Here is a 20,115-nt window from a genome sequence, read left to right on the forward strand (position 1 = left end):
TAAACTCCATCTGAACAATGGAGAAGCTCTACTGAACCAGCCAACATAAGGAATTGCACATCCCAACATTTCTTTCCACCTTTTTTCTTTTCTGTCAGACTTTCACTCTTTTGCTGATAATAAGGACCCTTAATCTATTAAAAGAAATACGAAAACCACTTCTGACTTGCCTATTCTCTTTCATTACATGCATATTTACATCACCACTGTATGACAAATTATTTCACCTCATAGACCCTGTTTTCTCATCTGTAAAAGTGGTTAATGGTACTTACCTAAAAGGTCGTAACATTTTTTAAAATAAAGTATGTAAAACTTTCAGTGCAATGCCTTGTATTTGTCAAGTACATTGTAAATGGGAGTATTATCTACATCAACATCTTTATCAAGGTTACAATACTGCTCTGACTCATTCCTAACTGATTAAGGTCATGCATTACTTAACAAGGATGTAGTCTGAAAAATTCATCATTAGGTGATTTCATCACAGTGCAAACATCATACAAGGTACTTACACAAACATAGATGGTATAGTCTGCAACACATCTAGGCTATATATGGCATTGTCTATTGTTCCTAGGCTGCAAACCTGTACAGCCTGTTATTGTACCGAATACTGTAAGCAATTGTAACATAATGGTCAGTATTTCTGTATCTAAATGTAGAAAAGGTACAGTAAAAGTAAACTATAGAAGATATAAAGTGGTACACTTAGGCCAGGCACAGTGGCTCACTCCTGTAATCCCAGCACTTTGGGAGGCAGAGGTGGGAGGATCTCTTGAGCCCAGGAATTCAAGCCCAGCCTGGCCAACATGGTGAAACCCTGTCTCACCATGTTGCTGGATGTGGCGGTGCGTGCCTGTGGTCCCAGCTAGTCAGGAGGCTGAGGTGCAAGGATCGCTTGAGCCCAGAAGGTAGAGACTATGGTGAGTTTTTTTCTTTTTCTTTTTCTTTTTTTTTTTTTTTTTTTTTTGAGGTGGAGTCTTGCTCTGTCGCCCAGGCTAGAGTGCAATGACGCAATCTTGGCTCACTGCAACCTCCACCTCCCAGGTTCAAGCAGTTCTCATGTCTCTGCCTCTCAAGCAGCTTAGAACACAGGAGTGCACCACCATGCGTGGCTAATTTTTGCATTTTTAATAGAGACAGGGTTTCACCGTGTTGGCCAGGCTGGTCTCAAACTCCTAGCCTCAAGTGATCTGCCTGCCTCAGCTTCCCTAAGTGCTGGGATTACAGGTATGAGCCACCACGCCCAGCCCATAACCTTTCTTCTGTTTAAAAATTTTTTATTTTTATTTTTTCGCTTTCAGACTTTTTGTTTAAAAATGAAGACACAGCCAGGTGCTACAGTGCAAGCCTATAATCCTAGCTACTCAGATGGCTGAGGTGGGAGGATTGTCCAAGGCCAGGAGTTTGAGGCTGCAGTGCAATATGATTGCACCTGTGAACAGCCACTGCACTCCAGCCCGGGCTGACATAGTGAGGCCTAGTCTCGAAAAAGAAAAAAAAAAAAGGCATAAACACACATTACACATGAGACTAGGCCTAATAGGGTCAGGGGTTTCAATATCACTGTCTTTCACCTCCTTATCTTCTCCCATTGGAAGGTCTTCAGGAGCAGTAACATGCATGGAGCTGCCATCTCCTATGGTAACTATGCCTTCTCTGGAATACCTCCTGAAGGACTGTTTTGCAGTTAACTTTTTTTTAAGTATAAAAAAGGCATTCCAAAATAATAATACAAGTATAATACAGCAAGTACACAAACCAGTAATGCAGTTGTTTATTATCATTATCAAGTACCATGTACTGTACATATTGTATGTATTATACTTTTATAGGACTGGCAGCACAGTAGGTTTGTTTACACCGGCATCATCACAAACATGTGAGTAATGTGTTGTCTCACAATCAGCTCTGACGTATCTGGGCAATAAAAATTTTTCAGCTCCACTGTAATCTTAAGGAACCACCATTGTATATGAAGTTTGTCATTGACCAAAAGGTCGTTATGTGGTGTGTAACTGTAATATAAAAATAGTTATTGTGATGAAATTATTTTAAGGGAGGGAGACAATGGGTTTGGAAATAAAATTAGTCGTTTTGTTAGTTTTTTATTGCTGCTGTAACAGATTATGACAAACTTAAACATTAAAATAACACAGATGGGCCAGGAGCTGTGGCTCTCACACTTATAAGTCCAGCACTTTGGGAGGCTGAGGCAGGAGGATTGCTTGAGCCCAGGAGTTGGAGACCAGGGTAGGCAACATAGGGAGACCCTGTCTCTACAAAAAAATAAAAAACAAAATTAGCCAGGCATGGTGGCACATGTCTGTAGCTCCACGTACTCAGGAGGCTGAGGTAGGAGGATCATTTGAGCCTGGAAGGTTGAGGCTGTAGTGAGCCCAGATCATGCCACTGCACTCTAGCCAGGGCAACAGAGCAAGACCCTATCTCTAAAAAAATTAAAAAAAAAAAAACACAGATGTATTATTGTATAGATCTGGAGATCAGAAGTTTCAAATGGGTTGGCAGGGCTGCTTTCCTTCTGGAGGCCCTAGGAGGAGAATCCATTTCCCTGCCTGTCTCAGCTTCTAGAGGCTGCCCACATTCCTTGGATCTAGCCCCCACATCACTCTGACCTCTACTTCATCACATCACCTTCTCTCCCTTTGTCTCACATTTCCTTTTTTATAAGGATCCTTGTGATTACATTGGGGACATCAGATAACCCAGGATAATCTCCCAATCTCAAGATCCTTAACTTAATCACATTTGCAAATTCCCTTTTGCCATATAACGTAACAGTGATAGGTTCTGAGGATTTGCGTATGGAAATAATGGAGGCCATTATTTAGTTTAACACAGGCATTTTTAAAAAAAGAAATCGGGGCATTTAACCTTCTAGAAACTGAACTGAAATTTCTCCATAATCAATAGAAAACTTTCTATTTTCTCATGTTCCACACTAATGAAACCTGCTTTTCTTCAGTGACACCAGTTGATAAAAATAAAACTATTTCTGATTCAATATGTTGCTTTCCCATTTGGATATCAGTATTTTAATTGAATCATTGACCACAGTTTTATGGCAAATGTGAATTCTGGGTTAAACAAACTAAATTGAGATGCAAATAACAATTTATAACATTGATCCTGTGGGTGAATTATTTCATAGTTCCAACAAATGTACTTATGTTTACCAACTTACAATACAAGGTCTTTTTAAAAGTCATTAATTTATTTTTATTTTTATTTTTTTTGGAGACAGGGCTCATTCTGTCTTGCAGGCTGTTGTGCAGTGGCGTGATTATAGCTCACTGTAGCCTTGAACTTCTGGGCTGAAGTGATCCTCCTGCATCAGCCTTCAAAGTAGCTGAGACTACAGATATATGTCACCACACCCAGCTAAATTTTATATATTTTTTGTAGAGATAAGGATATATAGCCCAGGTATTTGACCCTCCAAATCTGATGTTGAAATTGGATACCCAATGTTGGAGGTGGGGCCTAACGGGAGGTATTTGGGTCATGGGGCAGATCCCTCATGAATAGATTAATGTCCTCCCTGGGTTGCAGGTGAGTGAGTTTTTGGTCTCTTAGTTCCCCTGAGAGCTAGGTTTTATGGAATTATTATTATCATTATTATTATTATTTTTTAGGCTAGTCTCGAACTCTTGGGCTGAAGAGACCCTCCCACCTCAGCCTCCCAAGGTGTTGAGATTACAAGCATGAACTACCTCACCTGGCCAAGAGCTAGTTGTTAAAAGAGGCTAGCCCTTACCCCCTCTTTCTTGTTTCCTCTCTCACCATGTGATCTCCACATACACTGGCTTGCCTTCCCTTTCTGATATGAGCGGAAGCAGCCTGAGGCCCTCACCAGATGTGGATGCCAGTGCCATGCTTCTTGTACAATCTGCAGAATCATAAGCCAAATACACCTCTTTTCTTTATAAATTTCCCAGCCTCGGGTATTCCTTTATAGCAACACAAACAGACAAAGATGTATGCAATTTGCCATTTTAATCATTTTTAACTGTACAATTTGGTGGTATTAATTATATTTACAATGTTGTGCAACCATTACCACCATCTATTACCAAAACCCTTTTGTCACCCCAAATAGAAACTGTGCTTATTCAGCAAAATCTCCCACTTCCCTCTCCTTCCAACCTCTGGTAACCTCTGGTAACTTCTAATCTACCTCCTGTCTCTATGAATTTGCCTACTGTAAATATTTCACATAATGGTATCATACACTATCCTTTTGTGTCTGGCTTATTTCACTTAGCATAATGTTTTCAAGGTTCATCCATCTTGTAGCACGTATCAGTACTCCATTCTTCTTTTCTATGGCTGAATAATATTCCATTGTATGTATATACTGCATCTTGTTTATCCATTTATCTTTTTGTCTGTCTGTTTGTTTGTTTTTTAAAGATGGGGTTTTAACATGTTGGCCAGGCTGTTCTTGAACTCTTGACCTCAGGTGATCCGCCCACCTTGGCAAAGTGCTGGGATTACAGGTGTGAGCCATCGTGCCCAGCCTATCCGTTTTTCTTTTGATAGACATTTTGTTTGTTTCTACCTTTTGTTTATTGTGAATAATGTTGCTATGAACATTAGTGTACAAGTCACTGTTTAAGTTGTTGTTTTCAATTTTTGGGGGTATTGTATTAGGCCATTCTTGCATTGCCATAAAGAAATACCTGAGACTGGGTAAGTTCCAAAGAAAAAAAGGTTTAGTTGGCTCACAGTTCTGCAGGCTGCACAGGAAGCATAGCAGCATCTGCTTCTGGGGAGGCTTCAGGAAGCTTCCAATAGTGATGGAAGGCAAAGTGGAAGCAGACATGTCACATGGCAAAAGCCCGAGCAAGAGAGGAAGTGGGGAGGTGCTGCACACTTTTAAACAACCAGATCTTGTGAGAACTCACAATCTTGATGACAGCTGGAGATGGTGTTAAGCCATTCATGAGAAACCACTCCCATGATCCAATCACCTCCCACCAGGCCCCACTCTAACATTGGGGATTACATTTCAACATAAGATTTGCGTAGGGACAAACAGTCAAACTATATCAGGTATATACTTAAGAGTAGAATTACTGGGTGATAATTCTGTTTTACATTTTGAGGAACTGCCAAACTATCTTCCACAGCAGCTGAACCATTTACATTCTCACCAGCTATATACTAGGTTTCCAATTTCTCCACATGTTCAACAACACTAGTTATTTTTTCTTCTAATTATAGCCATTCTAGTAGGTATAAAGTGGTATCTCATTGTGGTTTTAGCATCTTTTGAGTTGCTTATTGACTATTTGCATGTCTTTTTTTTTAGAGAAGTGTCTAAGTCTTTTGTTCATTAAAAAAATTGAGTTATTTATCTTTTATTTGTTGAGTTGTAGGATTCTTTATGCATTCTGTATATTAGTTTTTTGTCAGATATATGATTTGCAAACATTTTTTCCAATTTTTTGTGTTATCTTTTCACTCTCTTTATAGTGTCACTTGATGCACAATTTTGATGAAGTCCAATTTATCAGTTGTTTCATCACTTGTACTTTTGATGTTATATTTAATGGCGATCATTAAAAAGTCAGGAAACAACAGGTGCTGGAGAGGATGTGGAGAAATAGGAACACTTTTACACTGTTGGTGGGATTGTAAACTAGTTCAACCATTATGGAAAACAGTATGGCGATTCCTCAAGGATCTAGAACTAGATGTACCATATGACCCAGCCATCCCATTACTGGGTATATACCCAAAGGATTATAAATTATGCTGCTATAAAGACACATGCACACGTATGTTTATTGCAGCACTATTCACAATAGCAAAGACTTGGAATCAACCCAAATGTCCATCAGTGACAGATTGGATTAAGAAAATGTGGCACATATACACCATGGAATACTATGCAGCCATCAAAAAGGATGAGTTTGCGTCCTTTGTAGGGACATGGATGCAGCTGGAAACCATCATTCTTAGCAAACTATCACAAGAACAGAAAACCAAACACCGCATGTTCTCACTCATAGGTGGGAACTGAACAATAAGATCACTTGGACTCAGGAAGGGGAACATCACACACAGGGGCCTATCATGGGGAGGGGGGAGGGGGGAGGGATTGCATTGGGAGTTATACCTGATGTAAATGATGAGTTGATGGGTGCTGACGAGTTGATGGGTGCAGGACACCAACATGGCACAAGTATACATATGTAACAAACCTGCACGTTACGCACATGTACCCTACAACTTAAAGTATAATAATAATAAATAAATTTAAAAAAAAAAAAAAAAAAAAGAAACCATTGTCAAACCCAAGGTCATGAAGATTTTTCAATATGTTTTCCTCTAAGAGTTTTATAGCATTTAATATTTAAGTGTTTCATAGCTTTAAATTTAGGTCTTTGATCCATTTTGAGTTAATTTTTGTACATTATGTAAAGGTATAGGTCCAACTTCATTCTTTTGCTTGTGGATATCTAGTTTCCTCAACACCATTTGTTGAAGAGATTGTCCTTTTCCCCATTGAGTGGTCCTGGAACCCTTGCTAAAAATTAATTAACCATAGATGTGAGTGTTAGTTCTGGCCTCTCGATTCTGTTCCATTGGTCTATATTGGTCTATATTGTCTATCTCTGGGCCAAGTCCATGCTATTTCAATTACTATAGCTATGTAGTAAATTTTAATATCAGAAAGTGTGAGTCCTACAACTTTGTTCCTTTTCAGATTATTTTGCCTTGGAGTATTTTGGGTTCCTTGAAATTCTATATGAATTTTAGAATAGGTTTTTCCGTTTCTGCCAAAAGCACTGTTGGGATTTTAATAGCGTGATTACATTGACTCTACATATCATTTTGAGTAACGTTGTCATTTTAACAATATTAAGTCTTCCAACTTATGAACACAGGATCTCTTCCTATTTATTTAAGTCTACTTTAATTTCTTTCCAGAATGTTTTGTAGTTTTCAGTGTACAAGTCTTCTGCCTTCTTGGTTAAATTGATTTCTAAATATTTTATTCTTTTGGGTACTACTGTAAATGAAACTTTCTTAATTTCCTTTTCAGATTTTTTACTGCTAGTGTGTAGAAACATGACTGATTTTTGTGTGATTTTGTATTCTGAAGCTTTACTAAATTTGTTTATTAGCTTTAAGAGGCTATTTTTCGCATTCTTTAGGGCTTTCTACACTCATATCACTTGCAAACAGAGATAGTTTTACTTCTTCCTTTCTAATTTGGATTTATTTTGTTTCTTTTTCTTGCCTAATGGGTCTGACTAGAACTGCCAATACTATGTTGAATAGAAGTGGCAAACACAGGCATCCATGTCTTCTGATTTTAGTGGAAAAGCTTGACATTATTCTCCATTGACAATGATGTTAGCTGTGAGTTTTTAATGCATGGTCTTTATCATGTTGAGACAGTTCCTTTCTATTCCTGGTTTATTGAACATTCCTATCATAAAGGAGTAATGGATTTTGTCAAACGTTCTTCTATATCAATTGAGATGATCATGAATTTTTCGCTTCTTCATTCTATTACTTGGTGTATTACATTGACTGATTTTCATATGTTAAACCACTCTTACATTTCTGGGATAAATCTCAGTTGGTCATGGTGTATAATTCTTTTAAGGGCTGCTGAATTTAATTTCCTAGCATTTTGCTGGGGATTTTTGTATCTATAATGCATTTATAGGGGACATTTGGCCATAGTTTTCTTGTATTTCCTGTCTAGCCTTGGTATCAGGGTAATGTTGACTTCATAGAATGACTCAGTAAGGATTCTGTTTCTCAATTTTTTGGAGGAGTTCGAGAAGGATTAGTGTTAATTCGTTTTTAAACGTTTGGTAGAATTCACCAGTGAAGTCATCAGTTCCTGGGCTTTTCTTTGTTAGGAGAGTTTTGGTTGCTGATTCAACCAAAATTGAATATCATTACTTTTTATAGATCTATTCAGATTTACTCTTTCTTCCTGAGTCAGTTTTGTTGGTTTGTGTGTTTCTAGGAATTTGTCTATTTCATCTAGACTATCCAATTTTTTGACATGTAGCTATTATACGTATTCTCTTACAATCCTTTTTATTCCTATAAATCAGTAGTACTGTCTTTCATTTCTGATTTTATTTGTTGAATATTCTTTTTTCTTAATCTAGTTAAAGTTTTGTCAACTTTGCTGATCTCTTCAAAGAAATAATTTTTTGTTTCATTGACTCTATTGTTTTTCTATTCTCTATTTCATTTAGTTTTGCTCTAATCCTTATTATTCCTTTCCTCTTTATGACTTCAAACTCAATTGAACATAAAGTATTAATAAATTGACTTTTTTCTCAAATGTCTAAAATATTAAGCATAAATATGTCTAGAGTCATCAAAGAGCAGCCTCTTTGTCAGATTTGCTGTTTAATCCATGTAAACAGCTTTCATATAATTCATGATAGACTATTACTATGTTCTTTGGAAGACACTTAGGAAAGACAAAAGGTCATTGGGCAGAACCACCCTAGATTGAATGTTAAGGCCATCTTATAGTTTGCAGGACTTGTGGCAGACAGAGAGAATAATATCCTGGACCTCTTGGGTGTATACAGGACAAACTGAAATAAACTCTCATTTTTAGATCATAATGTCATCATGAAACATATCAATCTTGTCTATTTCTGAAGAAAACAAGCACAATGATACAGTTTGAATGTTTGTCTCCTCCAAATCTCATGTTGAAATTTGATCCCCAATGTTGGAGATGGGGCCCACTGGGAGGTGTTTTGGTTATGCGGGCAGATCCCTCATGAATGGCTTGGTGCTGTCTTCATGGGATTGAGTTCTCACTCCTACCTCCCATGAGATCTTATTGTTAGAAAGAATCTGATACCTTCCTCCCCTCTCTTGCTCTCTTCCTCCCTGACCATGTGATACACAGGTTTCCCTTTGCCTTCCACCATGATGGAGGCTTCCTGAGGCCCTCAACAGAAGCAGATGCTGGTGCCATGCTTCTTCTACAGCTTGCAGAATTGTGTGAACCAAATAAACCTCTTTTCCTTATATATTATCCAGCCTTAGGTATTCGTTTATAGCAATGAATACAGACTAAGACATATGATGAAGACCCTTCGACATCCTATAAACATTGATTTCTCTCTGTGAGAGAAGAGCATGAATCTAAGTGATGCCATTACTGTAACGTGAATTCCACAACGCTTCTCAAAGATGTGGCCCATATGTTCCTAATAATGGCTTTCTAAGAATCTGTTCTGAAGAGGTACCTTCTCTCTGATTTTCATTTGCATTTCCTGCTTAGCTTACACACTTCACCTTGCCTACCCACCTGTCCTGACCCCAATAACCTCCATCATCAGACATCTCATCTTAACTACCTACTTCCTACTTTTCCCAGTGCTTCCCATGCTTCATAAACCATGATCATGAGCCAGAGACACAAGGTCATAGCTAAGGAGATAGGATCAGAAAATCACCTTCTGTGATTTTCTATTATTCTCAATACATAACTTCAATAAAATCAAGAAAAGCATGAAAGGACATCCTAAGGGGTCAGGTGAGGTTGCAATGGGGTTAATTGGTCAATAGTTTATGCCAATTAGGATTTCTGCGGAAAACAATGAAACACTGGTTTAAACAGTAAAGATATTTTAATTCCTTATGGACGCCCATGGTAGATACACTCCAGGTTTAATTCATCAGCTCAATAGCATCATCAAGGACTTAGGTTCTTTCCACTTTCTGCTCTGTCATCTCACTGTGTTGGCTTTATTTTCAAGCTAGCTCCTTCCTGGTTGCAAGATAATTGCAGCAGGTCTAGCTATCATATTTGGACATGCCAATGAGCAGGGCAGTAATCCCGTCCTTGCATTTCTTTCTCATTTTAAGAAAAAAGTGTTTAAAAAATTATACTTAAAATTACTGGCATCTCTGTCAATTGAAAGATGTCAATTTCTTTCATTTTTCCTAATCACTAATAACATCTACTAAAAACAAAATGTCTGTATAAAATAATTTATTTGAATAAAATTAAAGTTGTTGAGTGAGCTTGGCTTTTTAGCAGTGGGAAAGGAGGGGTGCATAGATTAGTGGAAGACAAGAAGCTAGTGGGGCTCAAGTCCAGCAAGAGCAGAAGTTTGGAACCAGGACTTCCCGGCCTCTCAGGGTTTTTTTTAACCTCCTTATCTCAAATGATTTGTGCTATATAACTTGTCCTGGCTAAACTTTCTTAATCTCAACTGTTTCATTTAATCAGTAACAACTACTGCACCACCTTCAAAATATCAATTTTCAGCATTTCATTTACTGAATATCATTTCCTTTCCTTACAGGCTATTTTACTGTGTCAAATTCAATATTCCTTTGACTCAACAGGATCTCCAATCCAGTGATCTCACAAAGTGTTGAAGCTTTATTACCCCATTATTTGTTTATTTCTTAGGACAAGAAAAACAAACTTTCCCAGAAACTCCCCAGTAGACTGCTCCTCATATCTCATTGGCTAGAACTGAGTTGCACGCCCATTCCTAAAACAAAACTGGCAAGAAAGATAGTTACCAAGATTGGTTTAGACCAAATCAGGATTTTCTCCTGAGGAGAGGATAAAGAGAGCTTCCTGGGAGGCAAATACTTACACATTCCAAAGATTCCAAAGACAAAAAGAGAATAAATAGTGGGTCGTTAACTAATAGTAAGTGCTACAGTATTACAGGTAAAGTTTATCCCTAGCAACAAGTGACACCTTCTGAAGCCATTATACATTTGTCATGAATAAGGCAAGTATCAGGAAAAGAAACACCGAAATAACTCTATTTCCATTTATTGCATTCTAGCCCTGGTTCTACCAAATATTTGTTGGATGACTTTAGGTAAAGCATTTAGCCTCTCTGTCTTGATTGCCACATCCGCAATATGAGATAAATATTGTTCTGCATACCTCCTGGGAGAGCTGGGAAGATAAAATGAGATCGTTATACCACGTAAAGCGAAGCAACAACACTTCCATATTTTAGCTTCCCACATTGCCTATCTTATTTTCATTTATTCATTTATACTTTTCAACAAACAGTTGTTGGTAGTTTGCTTAATGTAAGATATGGGATGAATATTTTCATGATGGCCCCTGCATCTAAGTTATCATTTAGCAGTACCCGCCTTATCTCTTGTACCGAATCAGATTAGACAGCATAGGAAGTAAGAATGAAAAGGTGAGGTGGGATAATAAGGAATGTTTGTGGAACCATAAAGGTTGCTTCAATTTGAGTGTAAACTGTCCTTTTTACTGAAGCAATTGCAACCAAGTGTGTGAGTTCACAGGTGCCTACGTTGCTTTTCTGGCTTAGATACTGTTTGGGTTTTCATACTGACTGATATATAATACAAAGCAACTCAATCAAAGAACGATGGGTCTATATACAACAAAACTGAACAAAATCTGAAAAAAGAGTGATTCCTACATGGGCTACTGAGGCAACATGAAATGGACATTAATCGACTAAGTAAAAAACAGATTTCTTGAAGAATTAATAAATAACTTTTGTTTTGGAAGTTCTCTATTGTTTAAAAGTAGCCAGATGTGGTGGCCTGCACCTATAGTCCCAGCTACTCAGGAGGCTGAGGTGGAAGGATCACTTCAGCCCAGGCGGAGGTTGCAGTGAGCTGAGACTCTGCCGCTGCACTACAGACAGTCTCCTGCGTGACAGAGCCAGACCCTGTCTCAAAAAGAAGGGGGGGTGGGGGGCAGAAAGTTCTCTATTGTTTGAAATAATAAGGAAATATTAAATGCTCTAAAGTCAGCTAACCAATAGTCCTAAAGATAGAATGACTCAAAAAGATTTTCCAATTTTGGAAAACTAACATTTCAAAAAGTTCTTTTCTTTTTTTTATGAATCCTAAGATTTCCATATCCTAGAAAACTAACATTTCAGAAAAAAAAAAATAAGATGGTAAAACATAACTGCTATCATCTATGCCTGTTCTGGAAAAATATAGAGAAGAAGAGAGTGTTTGGTTTTTTTAAACCAGGATTTGGAAAGCCATTATTTATCTTTGTGATAGAGTAACATTATGTTTTGGATGGAGGGTACTTCTGGGGGAAATTATATTTCTGAACAATAATTTTGGTTTGTGCAGGAAAATCACCATAGAACAGGACTAGAAAATGTATAGCTAGTTTCCCTCTTTGAAATGGGAATAGCAAAACATATAAAGAATATTGATAATTTAAACCTACCATAATTTTGCATCTGGTTTCTCAAGTAGTTCTGTGGATTTAGAACCAACATTTGCTGGGGGGAAAGAATTACCAACATCAAAGTCCTAGGATGTGTCAGGGCACCAGAAGAGAAGTTTTGTCACTATAAAATAACTCCCTTGGCAGAGCATGATAGACTGTAAACAGCAGGTTACTTCAATGGTTATGTGTGGTTCGGTGAAGTTCTCTACATTAATTGAAGCGCAACTCAAGCAATTCAGTGTAGCCCTGATATGCTGGAGAACAGTCTAGCAGTTAGCTATCAGTGATGGTGTGGTTCCTTTTAAGCAAAGGTAGCTTGTAGTCTTCAGACTTGTGACCTATGCAGCCTCCATATTCAAGTGAGGTTAAATGGCCTGCTGTTGGAACATGGATCACTCCAGCCCTATCTGTACACATGGACCCCTCTTCTGTTGGCTTCCACTGCAACAAAAAGCAAATAAACACTAAATCAACATCTGGCAACTGTTAAAAGGAATGATGCAACAGTAGGGCAGAAAGATAAGAAAGCTCAAACTTTCTTGGCATAGGCACAAAGTTCGTTGCTCAATGTAGTTATGAGATAATAAATAACTATGAAAAACTATTTGTCAGTTTATTTGATTAAGAGAGAAGTGATAATAAGAAACCCTTTAATTCTGCTTAATAAAAGCAACTGATATTTATTTTGGGGCAGGAACTATATAAAGTCTTTATGTAAACTGTTTAATCCTCTCAACAGTCTCATGACTAGGTGTTATTATCCCCACTTTACAATTAAAAAGAATTGAGGCAAAATAATTTAATTTGTTTAATATTTACAGGTAGTAAGAGATGAAGCTGGAATCTGAAAACCAGAAAGTCTAACTTCTGAGACTATGTTCTTAGTCCAGTATTGTATATGCTTACATAGAGAGCCTTCCTATTTCCCTACAGAATTTAGCTGTTTCCTTTCCTTTATTGTTTCATCCCCAGAAAACTATCTTAGTAACCTCTTTAAAAGTAGATGGCTGTAACTTAAAATACTATATATGATACCATGTAATCTATTTTTTTTTTCTTTTTTTTTTAGATGGAGTTTTGCTCTTGTTGCCCAGGCTGGAGTGCAACAGCATGATCTCGGCTTACTGCAACCTCCACCTCCCAAGTTCAAGTGATTCTCCTGCCTTGGCCTCCCAAGTAGCTGGTATTACAGGCATCTGCCACCATGCCCAGCTTCTTTTTTGTATTTTTACTAGAGACGGGGTTTCACCATGTTGGCCAGGTTGGTCTCGAACTCCTGACCTCAGGTGACCCGCCCACCTCAGCTTCCCAAAGTGCTGGGATTACAGGCATGAGCCGCCGCACCTGGTCGACACCACGCAATCTTAAAAGTGGAATGACTATTTTTGAAGTCCTATGGATAATCTAGCAAAAATAATTGAGCTTATCCTTTAGTATAGTAGATTGATTAGAAATGAAGTTCTACTCAAGACCCATTAATGTAGGAACATCAAGTTAAACTTTTTTTCTTTTCCACTCTGAAAAAATACAACAGATAATGTTTGCTTCTAAATAAAATTGCACAACCACTAGCAATTCATTCTCAGTTGGATCTCCAGAGCTGACCATACAAACTTCTACTTGTTTCTCCCATTCCTCTTAGTTGTCAATCCTTTCCCATTATTTTCCCATTTCTCTCAATTACAAATACAAACCACTTCCACATTCCAAGACTTAATTCCTATTCCCCCATCTTTCAAACTTGTCTCCTATGTTACTGTGGAAACTGAGGCCATCAGGCTTGAATTCCGTGAACTCCCTCCTGCCAGATCTACAAATTTATCCTCATGTTCACCCATCCTTCTAACATTCCCTCAGAAGATAAGGTCTCATCTCCTTCTGGCCCAAATCAAAATCTCTACCTGTGTTTTTGGTTCCATCCTCTCCCATCTCTGCAAGGACCTTGAACCATTAATTTTCCTTTCTGCCTCTTGTATTCTGTTAATTTGCCAAATATATTGCTCCCATACTACCAATTTCTTATGAGGGGAGGCGATTTTCCCATGATCTCTGCAAAAGGATAGCCATGTTTTGCACACTGCAAACTTCTCTGTACTACATGATTGGACCAAGTGGTCACCTATGTCAAAGGGCAGCCAATTTACAGACTGCCCAGATAATTCAGACATGGTCTGGTATGAAACGATGAGCACGGCCAGTGACTTCTAAATTTTTTCAAAGGCTGCTTAGTGCTCTAAGAATGAGATATCCATTTTAAGTGAGATGAGTGGATTTTTATCATTAGAAAAGTTATGAAATAATCTTTCATGCATGTGGTGCCTGTGAAAGTCATTCACCTTATTGTTCAGTGGGAGTAAGTATAATCCATATAATTGCTAGAAAGCTAGGCATCAGTTCTATTATTGGGACCACATTTTCATAAGTTAGCTTTTCCTTTAAAGACACTGTTACATTCCTCTTTATAAGCCCATCACCATCTTTACTCCTTTTCTCTTTAAGTGTCTCTTTGGTTTAGAGAGGTGTGCCTCTAAGTTTAGGCGTGCCTGTAAATATTAACCAAGAAGAAAAGTGGCGAACCTATGAATGCTGAAAATTTGGAGACGTTCTGTGCAGGAAACCATCTTTAGGGCAACAGATGTTCTTTTTGATATACTATTTTGTAGCATGTCAATGTCTGAACATTAGTAATGATGACTAATATAGTGGATTGATTAGAAATGAAGTTCTACTCAAGACCCATTAATGTAAGAACATCAAGTTAAACTTCTTCTCTTTTCCACTCTGAAAACATAGTTCTCACTCTGAAATCATAGTTTCTACTCTGAACATAGTAATAACATTAGTAACGATAAAAATATTTATAGCAGCCTATTATATGCATTTTAAATACATCATCTCTGATTATCATGATAATCCCATGATATAGGTTCTAATATTACCAATTTTCAGTTTAAAAAAAAAACACACAAAAAAACTAAGGCCCAGAGAACATGGTAACTTCCCAAGATCACTCAATGAATCAGCAACAGAGGTAATTAGAGTCTGGGTCCAAAGCTTAAGTACTCTTTGTCTTCTTTATACTATATTTGGCTTTTCCCTAGCCAAAAACAAGGAGGTATTGCTTACTTTTACTTTATCATTGTTATCTTGGCATAACATCAAAATAATTAGGAGCAGATGTACCTAAGTGTATAAAACAGGATAAAATCAACTGATGAGGAATTAGGATAAGGAAAGTAAAATCAAACTACGGGCAAGTTTCATGTATAAAAATATGTGCTGTGCCATACATTTTGTAAGTAAGAGTCTCTAAAGATTGCTTCATAAGAAGTGAATAATGACTTTGGGAACACTTGGTAACCCCTAGGACTCAAAACATTGGGTATGAGAAGTGATCATTAATAAGCATATGTATTAGGCAAAATACAGTGAGATGAACCTGGCACAAATGCTCGCTGAATGCACTTAGAAATATCAGGCAACTCATCCTATAGAGCATACAGGTTAGAATGTCTATTTTAAGAAGGAGCGGATATTTACTAAGTACTAATTTAAGCAAAGTTCTACAAAAATATCACTGGCCATGAATATTCAGGCATTGACATGCTACAAAATAGCATATCAAAAAGAACATCTGTTGCCCTAAAGATGGTTTCCTGCACAGAACGTCTCCAAAATTTCAGCATTCATAGGTTGGCCCCTTTTCTTCTTGGTTAACATTTACAGGCACGCCTAAACTTAGAGACACACCTCTCCAAACCAAGGAGACACTTAAAGAGAAAAGGAGTAAAGATGGTGATGGGCTTACAAAGAGAAATGTAACAGTTTCTTTGAAGGAAAAGCTAACTTATGAAAACGCGGTCCCAAGTTCCTTAAATCTGGATCACCATACGACTTTTGTAATACTTATTATTTCCCCAGCTGGCATATAAACTGGAGTTTAAGTGGGAAAAAACAACGTATTGTTCAGATTTATGATTTTTTGGATCAGGCAAAGATTCTGAGCAATAACCTATTAAAAAACCCAGCTGCTGATTTGAGTATGTAAGTATATGGGAGGAACGTATGAGGAACACATGTATCTGGAGTGGTGGTAAATACAGAGCATGTTTGCTTCACAAAGCAGATTAGCTCATACTTAATAATAGAGTAAATCTGCTGGGCCATGACTCAATGCACCCAAATTTTCCAGATTGCTATGTCTCTACTCGCTAAGCCTTCGGGATCAACAAGCACAAAACTTTGAGGGTGCTGTCTCACTGATGTCCGTATGAGCTCTGGTAGTCCAGGTCAAGATTATATCAAAGATTCAGGACTCAAATTCCTGCAGAATGTAAGCCCCTTTCCAAGTTCTCTGCTTTATTGTATCCTGTTTATTTTCAAACTCAAATGGAAAAACAAACAAACAAAAAAAGACAAACACCTTGAGCTTCAAGAGGCACCCTGCGGCAAGGCCCAGCGATGTGAATTTTCAACAACCGTCTCAGGCAGATTTCATGCTGATGGTTCAGGCACTATACTTTGAAAAACACAGTATCACAGCTGTCCTGTTTTGGCAGCCTGGGAGGCTAAGGTTTAGTCTGGGCTTTATTCACACCCAAAACAACTAAAAAAGCGGAGGAGTCTTCGAGTCAATCCCTGAAGCTCTGGCTAAGAGGAAACTCGCCCACGCTCCAGGGCAGCGACGCCGGCTCCACCTCAGCCACGGCTGTCTCCAGCTTCTCCGGGTTTTCCGCCGGCTCCACCCGAGCCACAAGTCTACTACAGGGCTCCTCGGAGCTTTCCGCCGGGACGCAGGACCCACCGCCAGCTGTCGGTACCTCCTCGACTACAGCGAAGCGCATCCCGACGGCCGTCGGCCGGAAGCGCCCTCCAGACCCGCCCCCTGCCCTCCGGAGCCGGAAGCTTGGCAGCGGCAGCCGGCTCGGCGCCCTCCACGGTCTGCACCGACAATGATCCGCGCGCCCCGCTGCTTCCTCAGGATCTCCGTAGCGCCTGCCGCGGCCCTGGCTGCGGCGCTGCTCTCGTCGCTTGCGCGCTGCTCTTTTCTAGAGCCGAGGGACCCGGTGGACTCGTCGCTAAGCCCCTATTTCGGCACCAAGACTCGCTACGAGGATGTCAACCCCGGGCTGCTGTCGGGCCCCGAAGCTCCGTGGCGGGACCCTGAGCTGCTGGAGGGAACTTGCACCCCGGTGCAGCTGGTCGCCCTCATTCGCCACGGCACCCGCTACCCCACGGCCAAACAGATCCGCAAGCTGAGGCAGCTGCACGGGCTGCTGCAGGCCCGCGGGTCCAGGGATGGCGGGGGCAGTAGTACCGGCAGCCGCGACCTGGGTGCAGCGCTGGCCGACTGGCCTTTGTGGTACGCTGACTGGATGGACGGGCAGCTAGTAGAGAAGGGACGGCAGGATATGCGACAGCTGGCGCTGCGTCTGGCCTCGCTCTTCCCGGCCCTTTTCAGCCGTGAGAACTACGGCCGCCTGCGGCTCATCACCAGTTCCAAGCACCGCTGCGTGGATAGCGGCGCCGCCTTCCTGCAGGGGCTGTGGCAGCATTACCACCCTGGCTTGCCGCCGCCCGACGTCGCAGGTGATCCCTCGGGCGGCCCGTGTGCTGTCCCGGTCCTCCCACCCGCCTTGGATCCTCTCCTGCCTTCCCCAGACCCTGGGCTTTTCCGATGCCCACAGCTCTCTTTCCCTTTTTCCCAAGCCGTCATCCCTCGGGCTACGTCCTCCCTGTCGCGGGATATTACAGACTTGGCTATCTCTTTTTCCCCTTACACGTATGTTCATGTATTCATCAGGTGTAAATTCAGCATCTTCTACATGCTCCCTGCTTTAGTAGAGTTGGGGATCCAACAGGAAAGGGGACAGACAGGTCTCCCGCAATTTTTGCGCTCCCATTCCCAAATTGAATTGCCCCTTCGAGCGCCAACCCATCCCTTCCCCCTTCCCTGGCGTCCAGTTTCACAATTGGGCGCACTTTTTAAAAAACAGAATCTAGAATTTTCTTCCTCAGGCTTTGCTTCCGATACTAGTTTTTCCTCCTTCTTTTTTTTTTTTTTAAACTCATCATCTTCTTCAGATGGCAGTTTTAGACCTACAGCCTGTTTTAGGAACCTGATCTCAAGCCTTTGTGCCCTTCTTTTTTCTTCTGTTTTGTTCATGTTTTTACTCTAGCGTTCCCATCATTGTAGCTGTGGTGCATGGTCACATGCAGCATTTATTCCATTAATTATACTTTTTCGAAATTTGAGAAATCATCTAGTAAGGCCCCATTGTTTCACAGGTGAAGAAACCGAGCCCAAGAGTATGCCTTCTTAATTGTCTTTTTTAAGGTCTAGAATCCAAGTCTTCTGTTTTCCTAGAATGGGTCTTTTTCTCTTAGAAAATGTTGTAATAGTTACAAATAATAATGATAGCATACACCTCATGCTTATTGTGTGCCAGGTATGCCTCACATTTATTTTACAAAATCCTTACAACCACAATCCAGAGTTGATAGTATTTTCCCCCGTCTCAAAAGATGAGGAAATTGATACACAAACACATTAAATAATTTGCCCATTTTCGTACAGCTAGCTGTGGACCCAGGAAATCTGATTGAGAGCTTGCTGTCTTTACCATTTTGCTATATAGCTTCCGTTTGTCCAATAGCATACCTGATAAGAAAAAACAGGTAACACTTTTGTACCACAGAGATGAACAAGCGTTAATCGTTTCTTGTTCACTTTTAAGGCCAGAACTGAAGTGAGGATTATTGTTTAGCTTCAAAGCCCAAGTGAAAAATTAGAAGTAGGCTGGTTTGTAATTTCTTCTGTAGCTGTTAAACAGTGAAACCATCTGTAAGGGATTTCTCCACTGATTCTGTGTCATGTTATTGTGGGTAATTCAGTTAGCTGACCTGTGTCTAATTATTTGTTGAATTGTGTTTTTTTAAAGATATACTTTTTCCATTAACATGAGTGAAAATTCCTCATAAATCTGTTAAATTAACAGAATGTTGAAAGCAGAGCATATTTTAATAAAACGCAATATCTATAGTGACTTTCTGGAACAAGTGAATTTTTGTTCTCGGATGGCATTGTGAAGACTGGCATTTGTCTCTCAATACAGAGCCAGGGATGAAAATATTACAGTTCGGAATAAGCCCACTCCTGACTGTTTTCAGTCTCAGATGGTAAACCCTTTGCCTAGCCACTTTGTTATTCTCTATAGACAATAGTTTTGCCTATTATGTACATCTGGTCTTTTGAGGGAGTCTGCTGAATTAGATTTGTAGTTTTATAGAAACAGAACAATGCCTTTGTTTTTGTTTAAAGACTAGCAATAATTAGATAGTAACAAGGATAAAATACCCAGATCCACTTGGGAAATTACATTTTAGCAGCCACAGAAAAAAGGTGATAAAGTTAGCTTATTTTCCTTGTCAAGATATTTTCTTAAGAATTGCAATCCAATTGACAAAGTGGGCAGAATTATCCATTTCAAGAGAGACACTTAAACATACATATTGATATTTTTTTGCATACACATCCAAAGCCCAGATAAAACTATATTCAGTTTTCTCGTATTTTATGTACAGAAATGATATACTTGGTGTTCTTTTCATGGCAAATTGTTGGATAAGTGATTGAAAAAAAAGCGTGTTTTGAATATGACTGAAAATAAGGGCATGCCAGTAGTTGAAGAATGATTATGCATGCTTCTCCAATACATATTTGTTGCCAAATTGGGGGAATAATGTAATTTATTAAAGACTAAATAGAAAGTTATCTGGGGCTTCAGTTAGAAGATAAACTAAGTCACAGGCACCAGCACAGTGAAGCATAGGAGACCCGGAACATCAGTGCGTTTTGTGCTTTTGTCAGT

General features: G+C 39.3%; 1 protein-coding gene and 1 long non-coding RNA gene across 13 annotated transcripts in view; one reads left to right on the plus strand and one right to left on the minus strand.

Annotated features, from left to right (window-relative positions):
• Positions 1 to 9,640: 9,640 nt before the first annotated feature.
• Positions 9,641 to 17,094, minus strand: LOC102131195 (uncharacterized). Its single transcript, XR_280738.5, has 3 exons — positions 16,668 to 17,094; positions 12,242 to 12,685; positions 9,641 to 10,957 (listed from the first exon to the last, which is right to left on the minus strand). It is a non-coding gene; the product is annotated as an uncharacterized lncRNA (long non-coding RNA).
• A 61-nt stretch (positions 17,095 to 17,155) lies between these two features.
• MINPP1 (multiple inositol-polyphosphate phosphatase 1) overlaps positions 17,156 to 20,115 on the plus strand; it is a 70,904-nt gene continuing 67,944 nt past the window's right edge. For all 12 annotated transcript variants that reach the window (XR_012417920.1, XR_012417918.1, XR_012417917.1 and 9 more), the window contains exon 1: positions 17,156 to 17,833. Coding sequence is in view for 8 of the 12 variants with exons in the window: in XM_074002156.1 (XP_073858257.1) it covers positions 17,197 to 17,833 (637 nt within the window). In the remaining 4 variants the exon portion in view is untranslated. The remainder of the gene's footprint in view (positions 17,834 to 20,115) is intronic.

This window comes from Macaca fascicularis, chromosome 9 (assembly GCF_037993035.2).
Source record: "Macaca fascicularis isolate 582-1 chromosome 9, T2T-MFA8v1.1".
NCBI classification, from domain to species: Eukaryota; Metazoa; Chordata; class Mammalia; order Primates; family Cercopithecidae; genus Macaca; species Macaca fascicularis.